The sequence below is a fragment of the Somniosus microcephalus genome, chromosome 8 (assembly GCF_052327205.1).
Source record: "Somniosus microcephalus isolate GS21.2 chromosome 8, FLI_Smic_1.0, whole genome shotgun sequence".
NCBI lineage: Eukaryota > Metazoa > Chordata > Chondrichthyes > Squaliformes > Somniosidae > Somniosus > Somniosus microcephalus.
This window is the reverse complement of record NC_140994.1, coordinates 267,026,426-267,040,598: the sequence shown is the minus strand read 5'-3', so window position 1 is coordinate 267,040,598 and position 14,173 is coordinate 267,026,426. Positions and strand designations below refer to the sequence as shown.

The 14,173-nt window shown below is 47.0% G+C and overlaps 1 protein-coding gene across 1 annotated transcript in view; it reads left to right on the top strand.

Moving 5' to 3' along the window:
- The first annotated feature begins 2,957 nt into the window (after positions 1-2,957).
- The window catches only part of mgat4b (alpha-1,3-mannosyl-glycoprotein 4-beta-N-acetylglucosaminyltransferase B), a 373,057-nt gene continuing 361,841 nt past the window's right edge, over positions 2,958-14,173 (top strand). Inside the window, exon 1 of the mRNA XM_085996041.1 lies at positions 2,958-3,238. Coding sequence (XP_085852167.1) covers positions 3,148-3,238 — 91 coding nt within the window. The 5' untranslated portion in view covers positions 2,958-3,147. The remainder of the gene's footprint in view (positions 3,239-14,173) is intronic.

Here is a 14,173-nt window from a genome sequence, read left to right as displayed (position 1 = left end):
CCAACATTACTCCCTCCAACAGCACCACCAAAAAACAGATTAACTTGTCAATCGTCTCAATTCCATTTGTGGGATCTTGCCGTGCGCCAATGGGCTGCCCTGCTTTCTGACATTACAACAGTGACTCCACTTCAAAAAGTACTTCATTGGCTGTAAATCGTTTTGTGAGGAAGTGGTAAAATGCTGTGTCAGCTGTGGTTCAGTGATAGCGTTCTCAAACCCAGAGTCAGTGAGTTGTGGGTTCAAGCTCCACACCAGCACCAAGTTTACACCGACACTCCAGAGCAGTACTGAGGGAGTGCTGCACTGTTGGAGGTACCGTCTTTCGGATGAGACGTTAAGTCATTATAAGGCTTAAATTGAGCTTAGCGTCGTGGCAGCTGAAGGCACGGCCGCCAATGGTGGATCGATGGAAATCAGGGAGGATTGGAAGAGAGCAGAATCAGAGGAGCGCAGATATCGCGGAGAGTTGTAGGGCTGGAGCAGATTACAGAAATAGGGAGGGTCGAGGCCATGGAGGGATTTGAAAACAGCAATGAGAATTTTAAAATCAAGCCATTGATTATCTGGTCATTATCTCATTGCTGTTTGTGGGAGCTTGCTGTGCGCAAATTGGTTACTGCGTTTCCAACATTACAACCTCAAAAAAGTACTTCATTGGCTGTAAAGAGCTTTGAGACATCCTGCGATCCTGAATGGTGCTGTATAAATACAAGTTCTTATCTTATTAAAAATATATATATCTCTGCAAGTAAAACGATTAAAAATTTTTTTTAATTAACTTTCAAGAAGGAAGAATTGAAAATGTGATTGCACTGGAGAGGGTACAGAGGAGATTTACGAGAATGTTGCCAGGACTGGAGAATTTTAGCTATGAGGAAAGATTGCAGAGGCTGGGGTTGTTTCCTTTGGAACGGAGGAGGCTGAGGGGAGATTTAATTGAGGTGTATAAAATTAATGAGGAGCCTCGATAGAGTGGATACATAAGAAATAGGAGTAGGAGTAGGCCATTCGGCCTGTCGAGCCTGCTCCACCATTCAGTTGAGAGGCAAGAGTTTATCGTGCAGGGGAACTGAGTGGTAGGAAGGACCTATTTCCCTTAGCAGAGAGGCCAATATCTAGGGGGCATAGATTTAAAGTAATTGGTAGAAGGATTAGAGGGGAGTTGAGGAGAACATTTTCCACTCAGAGGGTGGTGGGGGTCTGGAACTCACTGCCTGAATAGGTGGTAAAGACAGAAACCCTCATCGCATTTAAAAAGTACTTGGATATGCACTTGAAGTGTTGTAATCTGCAAGTGTCAGCTGTGGCTCAGTTGGTAGCACACTCGACTCTGAGTCAGAAGGTTGTGGGCTAAAATCCTACTCCAGAGACTTAAACACAAAAATCTAGGCTAACACTCCAGTGCAGTACTGAAGGACCGCTGTACTGTCAGAGGGGCAGTACTGAGGGAGCGCCGCACTGTCGGAGGGGCAGTACTGAGGGAGCGCCGCACTGTCGGAGGGGCAGTACTGAGGGAGCGCCGCACTGTCGGAGGGGCAGTACTGAGGGAGCGCCGCACTGTCGGAGGGGCAGTACTGAGGGAGCGCCGCACTGTCAGAGGGGCGTTACTGAGGGAGCGCTGCACTGTTGGTGGGGCCGTCTTTTGGATGAGACGTTAAACCGAGGTCAGTTTACTCTCTCAGATGGACGTAAAAGACTATTTCGAAGAAGAGCAGGGGGGGTTCTCCCCGGTGTCCTGGGGCCAATATTTATCCCTCAACCAACATAACAAAAACAACCAGATGATCTGGTCATTGTCACGTCGCTGTTTGCGGAATCTTGCTGTGCGCAAATTGGCTGCTGCGTTTCCCACATTACAACAGTAACTGCACTCCAAAAAGTACTTCAGTGACTGCGAAGCGCTTTGAGACGTCCGGTGGTCGTGAAAGGCGCTATATAAATGCAAGTGGACCATGTACAGCAGGCACCTCAAAGCACTGGAGAGGTACCACCAACGCTGCCTCCGCAAGGTCCTGCAAATCCATTGGCAGGATAGGTGCACCAACGTCAGTGTTCTTGCTCAGGCTAACATCCCCAGCATCGAAGCTTTGACCACGCTCGATCAGCTCCGATGGACGGGTCACATTGTCCACATACCCGATACGAGACTCCCAAAACAAGCGCTCTACTCGGAGCTCCGGCACGGCAAGAGAGCCCCAGGTGGGCTGAGGAAACGCTTCGAGGACACCCTCAAAGCCTCCTTGGAAAAAGTGTAACATCCCCACCGACACCTGGGAATCCCTGGCCCAAGACCGCACAAAGTGGAGGAGAAGCATCCGGGAAGGCACCGAACACCTCGAGTCTCTTCACCGGGAGCAAGCGGAAGCCAAGCGCAGGCAGCGCAAGCACCCCACCCACCCCTTCAACCACCGTCTGCCCCACCTGTGACAGAGACTGTAGGTCCCGCATTGGACTCATCAGCCACCTGAGAACTCATTTTTAACGTGGAAGCAAGTCATCCTCGGTTCCCAGGGACTGCCTAAGAAGACGAGAAGAAGAAGATAAATGCAAGTCTGTCTTTCTTTCTTTCTTTCCTTGGGCCCAGCCTCCAGCCCACCTGGGTTGCCATGGATACTCCAGGGGCAGCGGCCACTTCAGCATTAGCATCCCTTAGATTGTCAGAAACTATAGTCACGCTTACCTGGCAGTCGGGTTCTCTACCGGCTCCCAATACCTTTCAATTCACTTCGATTAGTACTTCGTTTTTTAAAATCCAGCATCTTTTATTTTCATGCCTCACGGTGGGGGGGGTTTGGGGGCGGCGCGCATGCGCCCCTTGAACAATAATGTGAACCGACCGCGCGAGTGCGAACCGCGAAATCAATTAAAAAAAACACTCCCGCCCGCCCGGGCTGGGTATCCGTCCGCCGGGTGACAGGCCGACGCATTGCGTCCTGACGCAAGCCCGCTCACCCCCCCTCCCTCCGTCAGCGGCCGACGTGCGTCAGAGTCCGCGGTGTGTGCGAGGGAAGTAGTGCGCGGGAGGCGGCGCTGGAAGAAGCGGGAGAGAGAGGGAGAGGGAGAGGATGGAAGGCGCTCTCTAGATGAGAATAAACCAACACGCAAAAAAAATAATAACAACAATGATGATGTCTGCCCGGTGAAATGAGGCTGCGAAATGGGACTGTTGTGACGGCGGTGGTGTTGTGCGGCGTGCTCTCCGTCTCTTGGTACGCGGCATTCTCCGCTCAGAAAGGTGAGACCCTCTGAGGGGGGAATTGGACAGTCAGGCGGCGCCCGCCCGCCCCGGCCCCAGCTCCAGCTCCCCATCCCACCCCACCCAACATCTCCCCATCCCATCCCACCCCACCCCACCCAACATCTCCCCATCCCACCCAACATCTCCCCATCCCATCCCTCCCAACAACATCTTCCCACCCCACCCAACAACATCTCCCCACCCCACCCAACAACATCTCCCCATCCTTCCTCCCAACAACATCTCCCCATCCCTCCCCATCATCTCCCCTCCCCCCCCCCTCCCCTCCCCCCCCCCCCTCCCCTCCTCCCCCCCCCCCCCCTCCCCTCCTCCCCCCTCCTCCCAACAACATCACCTTCTTTCCTAAATCTCTCCCCATTTATTCCCCTTCCCCTCTTTTTTTTAAATTTTACCCTCCTGGAGTAGCCCCACAGTTCTTTGTGCTGGGTGTTAATGTTTTATACCAGAGTTTTTATTCCCTATTTTTTTTAATGTGAGGGAGTAGAGATGATTTGCACAAACCCCCGAGGGTCTCATCAATAGACTCCCCCCGCCCCCCAAAACATGGACTGTCTGTGTTTCTAGTAACATTTGTACAAGGGACTAATAGTGTTTTTCTGTGAGGAAAATTTAAAAAAAATTACCAATTCAATTTCAGCACCAAGCTGTTTTTTTAAATTTATCTTTTCCTGTCCTCTCTATCCCCCCACACCCCCCACCTTAAACCCTCGCCCTCCCCCGATTTGTTTTTCCTGCTTGGAACTATGAGATAACCAGTTGCCTAAGGGTTTTGTTTTGCTATCGTGTGATGCCAGGTTCCCCGTTATCTACTCTTGCTTTTTTTTCCCACTGAGAACAATTACAATGTTTCCCAAAGCAGGTTTTAATGTTAACTTTGTAGGTTTTTAATCTGTTTACAGGAGGCGAATACATTGTAGTGATCACCACCATGACTTACGGCATCTGTTGAATTAGCTTGGGAACTGCTCTGTCCGCGTTAATTGTATTGTTTTTTTATTGTCGTTGGACCTTGTTCCGCGAATGATGAGAGTTGTGTACGTTAGCAGCGATGAACTCAACGCCACTGCTGCTGCTTAAAGAAACTTACTTCAATTTTTAAAATTGTATTCGAGCGATGCGTTGTTACAACGTGGTTGGACTTAGTTGCGAATCTTTTATTTTAGACGGGGGCGAGGAAGGTTTGAAGCGTTTGTCCTTTGGTTGGAAAGATTAGTTAGAATTCATTTGTCTGTCGGCTCCCACTGTTTAATCCCATTCCACTTCCCCTATAAAACCATTAAAAAAAAATCCCTGCTCCTTTTTAAAGGCTCGCATGGTTTTGTGTATATATAGAGTCAATAAACAAGAGCCAAGTGGACTTGTACCTGCACTGGAAGAGGTTCTGCTTTAAGTTTTTTCCTGGCACTTTTAAAATCATTGGCTTTCGAACGGGACTCACAGGGGTTCGCCAGAGGAATGTACAAGCATTTCAGATTTGCATTTGTTGACTCGTTGGTATGGGATTGCTGTTGCTCTGTGCTAATAAACACAAATCATTTCCTGTAATGGTAGCATTCTTGGGGATTGTCCCCAGGAGCGTGTCAATACTTGGAGAAGGGAGGGTTCCTTCTCGACATACTTAAGTTTGTGAACTACTGTTTAAAATAATCTTGCATTAAAAAGAGAGAGAGAGGTGTAAATACACACAACCTGCCGGTCAGTATCTGAATGAGGTTGGTTAATGCTGGTTAATATTTGGGGTTGATAGTTTTTCATCAGCTCGCTCGCTCTCTCTCTTGGATGTTGTGTCTTTTTACCATCTACAAGGCACAAGTAAGGAGTGTGATGGAATACTCTCCACTTGCCTGGATGAGTGCAGCTCCAACAACACTCAAGAAGCTCAAAGCAGCCCGCTTGATTGGCACCCCATTCACCACCTTAAACATTCACTCCCTCCACCACCGGCGCACCGTGGCTGCAGTGTGTACCATCTACAAGATGCACTGCAACAACTCGCCAAGGCTTCTTCGGCAGCACCTCCCAAACCCGCGACCTCTTCCACCTAGAAGGACAAAGGCAGCAGGTGCATGGGAACACCACCACCTCCAAGTCACACACCATCCTGACTTAGAAGTATATCGCTGATCCTTCATCATCGCTGGGTCAAAATCCTGGAACTCCCTCCCTAACAGCACTGTGGGAGCACCTTCACCACACGGACTGCAATGGTTCAAGAAGGCGGCTCACCACCCCCTTCTCGAGGGCAATTAGGGATGGGCAATAAATGCTGGCCATGCCGGCGACGCCCACATCCCATGAACGAATAAAAAAAACCTAATTTTTAAATATATCTATTATGATTTCTCTTTCCACTACATGCAGATAACTTGGTGTGGAGGAGGGGGAAGAGTTTGACAGTGATGATTCCTGGAGCCAATCCTCAGTTTTTCTGTCAGCATTATTTGCCTTTTAAAATTGAAAGATTTAAGATTCAAGGCCAATATTATTTCCCTAGCGTGTGGCATATAGAATACAATATGCAGCTTTGTTGCACTTCGTCAGCGCTCTGGTGGGATATAAATTGTATCTCCTGGTTTATTTTCATTTTCAGTTTGGTTTCAAGGCATGTAGCGAGGATACAATGTGCCAGGTTGCAGTGCTGCAAGATCTTTTACAGCCTAAAAGATAAACAATCATACTGTATTTAAGATGCATAAATTCATTCATCATTTCACACATTCAAACTCAACCAGCCTGTCATTTAAAAAATTATTTTAGTTGGTACCCATCTTCTCGGGTGGTTGCATAAACTTGGCTTGCAGTCCCTCGAATTTTAGAAGGTTTGTGGGGCGATCTAATTGCTCGGTGTCAAATCTTGTTTGATGATGCTCCTGTGAAGCACCTTAAGAAGTTTTATCGTGTTAAACACGCTATATAAATAAAATACAAGTTGTTCTTGTGCGAATGAGTATTGAGATCACTTTGTCTATTACAGTACTCATTTTTTATTAATGAAAAGATGCAATTATCCACATCTGGGTTCCCAATTACCCACACGTGGCAGACGGCTAATGGATTGGCCAACACTGGCCCAAAGGAACAAAGGCTTGCATTTAAATAACACTTTTTTTTATCATCTCAAAACTGTTTTCATTGCAGTGGCTGTTACATAGGCAGAACACTTTGATCGACCAACCAGCAGAGAGACAAGTGACTAGTTGATAGTTTTTTGATGGTGGTATTTGATGGTGGTGTTTGACGAGGACACTGGGAGAACGCTCTGATGTTCTACAAATAGTTCATGGTATTTTTTTAATCCACCTGAGCAGGGTGGAACCCTCAGTGCTCTGTTTCATTCCTGGGATGTGGGCATCACTGACGAGGCTGGCATTTACTACCCATCCCTAGTTGCCCCTTGAGAAGGTGATGGTAACGGTTTGAGGGGCTTGCAAGGCCACTTCAGAGGGCAGTTCAGCATCAGCCACGTTGCTGTGGGACTGTAGGCACAGACCGGGTTAGGATGGCAGGTTTCCTTCCCTAAAGGACATTAATGGACCACTGGCATTGATGACAATCTGGTAACTTCATGGTCACTTTTGCTGGTACTGTTTAAAGTAAAGGTGTAGAATGTCTCGCACTCCCCTCTGCGCTCTTCTGTTGTCGCATCCCCTGTGGTCGCCGCCCCCTCGCCCACGGTCACCCCCTCGCCCACGGTCACCCCCTCGCCCACGGTCGCCACATCCCCTCACCCGCAGTCGCCCTCGTCCGTGGTCGCCCCCCTCGTCGCCCGCTGTCTCCCCTCCTCCCCGCCATCTCCCTCATGGTCGTCACCCCCCCCCCCCCCCCATCCTCGCCATTATCTCTCTATGCATCGACTTGTAAAGGTGGACTCGCAGCTAAGTGGGTATTTCAAAATATTGCAGCAATTGGAACAGAAACCTTCCACCAGCATCAAAAAAAATACACTGACAACTTTATTATTGGTTTCTTAAACCATCTCGGTTCTTTCCATAACAAGAGATGTCTTGTCCACTGTAATATGTTGTAATCCATCCCACCCAGCAATGTTCCCTGTCTAGAGAAAGGTTTTTAAGCATTGTATCACATCTATTGGATGGGGTGCGAGAGATATGAGCATTGTGATCTGTTTGTTGTGTTCGGTTTCTACAATTGTGTGAGATGTATCGCATCCCTTGCAGCTTAGAGCTGCGATATATACTCATGACAAGAGCACATTACTGTCCCCACGACAACCAGTCCAGGTCTTTGAGGTAGGTGCTGGTCATTTTGCTGTGTGTGCATATGTATAGGGTTGGGAAGAAAGCCACAGGCAAAGAATGTAATTGGCTTCCTTCTGAGAGTCAATCTACTAAAACACGAAGTGGGGTGGAATTTCCAACTTGCCCTCGGATGCAAAATTGATGTTGAGGAATGTTTGCCCATTACAGAAACCACCCAATTTTCAATTCTATTAATTTTAATGTTGATGAAAATCAGGTGGTTTCTATAAGGGTGTAAACGATTTTCAACGCCCGGGTGGCAAATTAAAAATCCATCCCCGGTGTCTTCTCTTCGCCGCTTCTGGAAATAGTGTTTGATGAATTAATTTAAATACACAGCAGTTTAATTGTGTGCATTATATAATATGTGTGTGTATAGTGTGTGTATAGTGTGTGGTGTGTATAGTGTGTGTGTGTATAGTGTGTGTGGGTGTGTGTGTGTAGTGTGTGGGTGTGTGTGGTGTGTATAGTGTGTGTGTGTGTCTAGTGTCTGTGTGTGTCAGTGTGTGTATAGTGTGTGTGTGTGTATAGTGTGTGTGTATAGAGTGTGTGTGTGTAGAGTGTGTGTGTGTATAGAGTGTGTGTGTAGAGTGTGTGTGTGTGTGTATAGTGTGTGGTGTGTATAGTGTGTGTGTGTATAGTGTGTGTATAGTGTGTGTGGTGTGTATAGTGTGTGTGTATAGTGTGTGTGAGTGTGGTGTGTCTAGTGTGTGTGTGTGTGTGTGTATAGTGTGTGTGTATACAGTGTGTGTAGAGTGTGTGTGTAGAGTGTGTGTGTAGAGTGTGTGTGTAGAGTGTGTGTGTAGAGTGTGTGTGTAGAGTGTGTGTGTAGAGTGTGTGTGTAGAGTGTGTGTGTAGAGTGTGTGTGTAGAGTGTGTGTGTAGAGTGTGTGTGTAGAGTGTGTGTGTAGAGTGTGTGTGTGTGTGTAGAGTGAGTGTGTGTGTGTGTAGAGTGTGTGTGTAGAGTGTGTGTGTAGAGTGTGTGTGTGTAGAGTGTGTGTGTAGAGTGTGTGTGTGTAGAGTGTGTGTGTGTAGAGTGTGTGTGTGTAGAGTGTGTGTGTGTAGAGTGAGTGTGTAGAGTGTGTGTGTGTAGAGTGTGTGTGTAGAGTGTGTGTGTGTAGAGTGTGTGTGTGTAGAGTGTGTGTGTGTAGAGTGTGTGTGTGTAGAGTGTGTGTGTGTATAGAGTGTGTGTGTGTGTGTGTAGAGTGTGTGTGTGTGTGTGTAGAGTGAGTGTGTGTGTGTGTAGAGTGTGTGTGTGTAGTGTGTGTGTGTGTGTGGAGTGTGTGTGGAGTGTGTGTGTAGAGTGTGTGTAGAGAGTGTGTGTATAGAGTGTGTGTGTGTGTGTATAGAGTGTGTGTGTGTGTGTAGAGTGTGTGTGTGTGTAGAGTGAGTGTGTGTGTGTGTAGAGTGTGTGTGGAGTGTGTGTGTATAGAGTGTGTGTGTGTGGTGTGTGTAGAGTGTGTGTGGTGTGTGTGTGTGTGTATATATAGAGTGTGTGTGTGTGTGTAGAGTGTGTGTGTGTGTAGAGTGTGTGTGGAGTGTGTGTGTATAGAGTGTGTGTGTGTGGTGTGTGTAGAGTGTGTGTGGTGTGTGTGTGTGTGTATATATAGAGTGTGTGTGTGTGTATATAGAGTGTGTGTGTGTGTGTAGAGTGTGTGTGTGTGTAGAGTGAGTGTGTGTAGAGTGAGTGTGTGTAGAGTGTGTGTGTGTGTATAGAGTGTGTGTGTGTGGTGTGTGTAGAGTGTGTGGTGTGTGTGAGTGTGTGTGTGTGTAGAGTGTGTGTGAGTGTGTGTGTGTGTAGTGTGTGTAGAGTGTGTGTGTGTGTGTAGTGTGTAGAGTGTGTGTGTGTAGTGTGTGTGTGTAGAGTGTGTGTGTGTAGTGTGTGTGTGTGTGTGTAGAGTGTGTGTGTGTAGAGTGAGTGTGTGTGTGTGTAGAGTGTGTGTGTGTAGAGTGTGTGTGTGTGTAGAGTGAGTGTGTGTGTGTGTGTAGAGTGTGTGTGTGTAGAGTGTGTGTGTGTGTAGAGTGTGTGTGTGGAGTGTGTGGTGTGTGTAGAGTGTGTGTGGTGTGTGTGTATATATAGAGTGTGTGTAGAGAGTGTGTGTGTAGAGTGTGTGTGAGTGTGTGTGTGTAGAGTGTGTGAGTGTGTGTGTGTGTGTAGAGTGTGTGTGAGTGTGTGTGAGTGTGTGTGTGTAGTGTGTGTGTAGAGTGTGTGTGTGTAGTGTGTGTGTAGAGTGTGTGTGTGTATAGAGTGTGTGTGTGTGTGTATAGAGTGTGTGTGTGTGTGTGTAGAGAGTGTGTAGTGTGTGAGTGTGTGTGTAGAGTGTGTGTGTAGAGTGTGTGTGTGTGTGTATAGTGTATGTAGTGTGTGTGTGTGTGTAGAGTGTGTGTGTGTGTGTAGAGTGTGTGTGTGTGTGTAGAGTGTGTGTGTGTGTAGAGTGTGTGTGTGTAGAGTGTGTGTGTGTAGTGTATGTAGTGTGTGTGTGTGTAGAGTGTGTGTAGTGTGTGTGTGTGTAGAGTGTGTGTGTGTAGAGTGTGTGTGTAGAGTGTGTGTGTAGAGTGAGTGTGTGTGTAGAGTGAGTGTGTGTGTGTGTGTGTAGAGTGTGTGTGTGTAGAGTGTGTGTGTGTGTGTAGAGTGTGTGTGTTGTGTGTGTGGTGTGTGTAGAGTGTGTGTGGTGTGTGTGTATATATAGAGTGTGTGTAGAGAGTGTGTGTAGAGAGTGTGTGTAGAGAGTGTGTGTGAGTGTGTGTGTGTGTAGTGTGAGTGTGTGTATAGAGTGTGTGTGTAGAGTGTGTGTGTGTAGTGTGTGTGTAGAGTGTGTGTGTGTAGAGTGTGTGTGTGTGTGTAGAGTGTGTGTGTGTAGAGTGTGTGTGTAGTGTATGTAGTGTGTGTGTGTGTAGAGTGTGTAGTGTGTGTGTGTGTGTGTAGAGTGAGTGTGTGTGTGTGTAGAGTGTGTGTGTGTAGAGTGTGTGTGTAGAGTGTGTGTGTAGAGTGTGTGTGTAGAGTGTGTGTGTGTAGAGTGTGTGTGCGTGTAGAGTGTGTGTGCGTGGAGTGTGTGTGGGTGGAGTGTGTGTGGTGTGTGTGTATATATAGAGTGTGTGTGTGTGTATATATAGAGTGTGTGTAGAGAGTGTGTGTGTAGAGTGTGTGTGAGTGTGTGTGTGTGTAGTGTGTGTGTGTAGTGTGTGAGTGTGTATAGAGTGTGTGAGTGTGTGTGTGTAGTGTATGTAGTGTGTGTGTGTGTGTAGAGTGTGTGTGTGTAGAGTGTGTGTGTGTGTGTGTGTGTGTGTGAGTGAGTGTGTGTGTGTGTAGAGTGTGTGTGTAGAGTGTGTGTGTAGAGTGTGTGTGTAGAGTGTGTGTGTGTAGAGTGTGTGTGTGTAGAGTGTGTGTGTGTAGAGTGTGTGTGTGTAGAGTGTGTGTGTGTAGAGTGTGTGTGTGTAGAGTGTGTGTGTGTAGAGTGTGTGTGTGTGTAGTGTGTGAGTGTGTGTAGTGTTAGAGTGTGTGTGTGTAGAGTGTGTGTAGAGTGTGTGTGTGTGTAGAGTGTGTGTGTGTGTAGAGTGTGTGTGTGTGTAGAGTGTGTGTGTGTAGAGTGTGTGTGTGTGTAGAGTGTGTAGTGTGTGTGTGTGTAGTGTGTGTGTAGTGTGTGTGTGTATGTAGTGTGTGTGTGTGTAGAGTGTGTGTGTAGTGTGTGTGTGTATATAGAGTGTGTGTAGTGTGTGTGTGTGTGTGTGTATAGAGTGAGAGTGTGTGTGTGTAGAGTGTGTGTAGAGTGTGTGTAGAGTGTGTGTAGAGTGTGTGTAGAGTGTGTGTGTAGAGCGTGTGTGTAGAGCGTGTGTGTGTAGAGTGAGTGTGTGTGTGTGTGGAGTGTGTGTGTAGAGTGTGTGTGTGTGTGTGTGGAGTGTGTGTGTATAGAGTGTGTGTGGTGTGTGTGTGTGTATATATATATAGAGTGTGTGTGTGTGTAGAGAGTGTGTGTAGAGAGTGTGTGTAGAGAGTGTGTGTGTGTAGAGTGTGTGTGTGTGTGTGTAGTGTGTGTGTAGAGTGTGTGTGTATAGAGTGTGTGTGTGTGTGTAGAGAGAGAGTGTGTGTGTGTATAGAGTGTGTGTGTAGAGTGTGTGTGTGTGTAGAGTGTGTGTGTGTGTGTAGAGTGTGTGTGTTGTGTGTGTATATAGAGTGTGTGTAGTGTGTGTGTGTGTGTAGAGTGAGAGTGTGTGTGTAGAGTGAGAGTGTGTGTAGAGTGTGTGTGTGTGTGTGTGTATAGAGTGTGTGTGTGTAGAGTGTGTGTGTGTAGAGTGTGTGTGTGTAGAGTGTGTGTGTGTAGAGTGTGTGTGTGTGTGTGGAGTGTGTGTGTATAGAGTGTGTGTGGTGTGTGTGTGTGTGTATATATATAGAGTGTGTGTGTGTGTAGAGAGTGTGTAGAGAGTGTGTAGAGAGTGTGTAGAGAGTGTGTGTGTGTAGTGTGTGTGTGTAGAGTGAGTGTGTGTGTGTGTAGAGTGTGTGTGTGTAGAGTGTGTGTGTGTAGTGTGTGTAGAGTGTGTGTGTATGTGTGTGTAGAGTGTGTGTGTATGTGTGTGTATATAGAGTGTGTGTATGTGTGTGTGTAGAGTGAGAGTGTGTGTGTAGTGTGTGTGTGTGTGTGTGTGTGTAGAGTGTGTGTGTGTAGAGTGTGTGTGTAGAGTGTGTGTGTGTGTAGAGTGTGTGTGTGTGTGTGTGTGTGTGTGTGTAGAGTGTGTGTGTCTGTGTGTATAGAGTGTGTGTGTGTATAGAGTGTGTGTGTGTGTGTGTGTATAGAGTGTGTGTGTGTATAGAGTGTGTAGAGTGTGTGTGTGTAGAGTGTGTGTGTAGAGTGTGTGTGTAGAGTGTGTGTGTGTGTAGAGTGTGTGTGTGTGTGTGTGTGTGTGTAGAGTGTGTGTGTCTGTGTGTATAGAGTGTGTGTGTGTATAGAGTGTGTGTGTGTGTGTGTGTATAGAGTGTGTGTGTGTAGAGAGTGTGTAGAGAGTGTGTAGAGAGTGTGTAGAGAGTGTGTAGAGAGTGTGTAGAGAGTGTGTAGAGTGTGTGTGTGTAGTGTGTGTAGAGTGTGTGTGTGTGTGTGTGTAGTGTGTGTAGAGTGTGTGTGTGTAGAGTGTGTGTGTGTAGAGTGTGTGTGTGTAGAGTGTGTGTGTGTAGAGTGTGTGTGTATAGAGCGTGTGTGTATAGAGCGTGTGTGTAGAGTGTGTGTGTGTGTAGAGTGTGTGTGTGTAGAGTGTGTGTGTAGTGTGTGTAGTGTGTGTAGTGTGTGTGTGTGTAGTGTGTGTGTGTATATATAGAGTGAGTGTGTGTGTGTGTGTAGAGTGTGTGTGTAGAGTGTGTGTGTGTGTGTATAGAGTGTGTGTGTGTAGAGTGTGTGTGTATAGAGTGTGTGTGTGTAGAGTGTGTGTGTGTGTAGAGTGTGTGTGTGTGTAGAGTGTGTGTGTGTAGAGTGTGTGTGTGTGTAGAGTGAGTGTGTGTAGTGTGTGTAGAGTGTGTGTAGTGTGTGTGTGTATATAGAGTGTGTGTAGTGTGTGTGTATAGAGTGAGAGTGTGTGTGTGTAGAGTGTGTAGAGTGTGTGTGTAGAGTGTGTGTGTAGAGTGTGTGTGTAGAGTGTGTGTGTAGAGTGTGTGTGTAGAGTGTGTGTGTAGAGTGTGTGTGTAGAGTGTGTGTGTAGAGTGTGTGTGTGTAGAGTGTGTGTGTGTAGCGTGTGTGTAGAGTGTGTGTGTGTGTAGAGTGTGTGTGTGTAGAGTGTGTGTGTGTGTGTAGAGTGAGTGTGTGTGTGTGTAGAGTGTGTGTGTGTGTGTGTGGAGTGTGTGTGTATAGAGTGTGTGTGGTGTGTGTGTGTGTGTATATATATAGAGTGTGTGTGTGTGTAGAGAGTGTGCGTAGAGAGTGTGCGTAGAGAGTGTGTGTGTGTAGTGTGTGTAGAGTGTGTGTGTGTATAGAGTGTGTGTGTGTGTGTAGAGAGAGAGTGTGTGTGTGTATAGAGTGTGTGTGTAGAGTGTGTGTGTGTGTAGAGTGTGTGTGTGTGTAGAGTGTGTGTGTGTGTAGAGTGTGTGTGTGTAGTGTGTGTGTGTATATAGAGTGTGTGTAGTGTGTGTGTGTGTGTAGAGTGAGAGTGTGTGTGTGTAGAGTGAGAGTGTGTGTGTAGAGTGTGTGTGTGTGTGTGTGTGTGTGTGTATAGAGTGTGTGTGTGTAGAGTGTGTGTGTGTGGAGTGTGTGTGTATAGAGTGTGTGGTGTGTGTGTGTGTGTATATATATAGTGTGTGTGTGTGTGTAGAGAGTGTGTAGAGAGTGTGTGTGTGTAGTGTGTGTAGAGTGTGTGTGTAGAGTGTGTGTGTGTGTGTAGAGTGTGTGTGTGTGTAGAGTGTGTGTGTGTAGTGTGTGTGTGTATATAGAGTGTGTGTAGTGTGTGTGTGTAGAGTGAGAGTGTGTGTGTGTTAGAGTGTGTGTGTGTAGAGTGTGTGTGTGTGTAGAGTGAGTGTGTGTGTATAGTGTGTGTGTGTAGAGTGTGTGTGTGTAGAGTGTGTGTGTGTAGAGTGTGTGTGTGTGTGTAGAGTGAGAGTGTGTGTGTGTGTAGAGTGTGTGTGTGTAGAGTGTGTGTGTGTAGAGTGAGTGTGTGTGTAGTGAGTGTGTGTGTAGTGA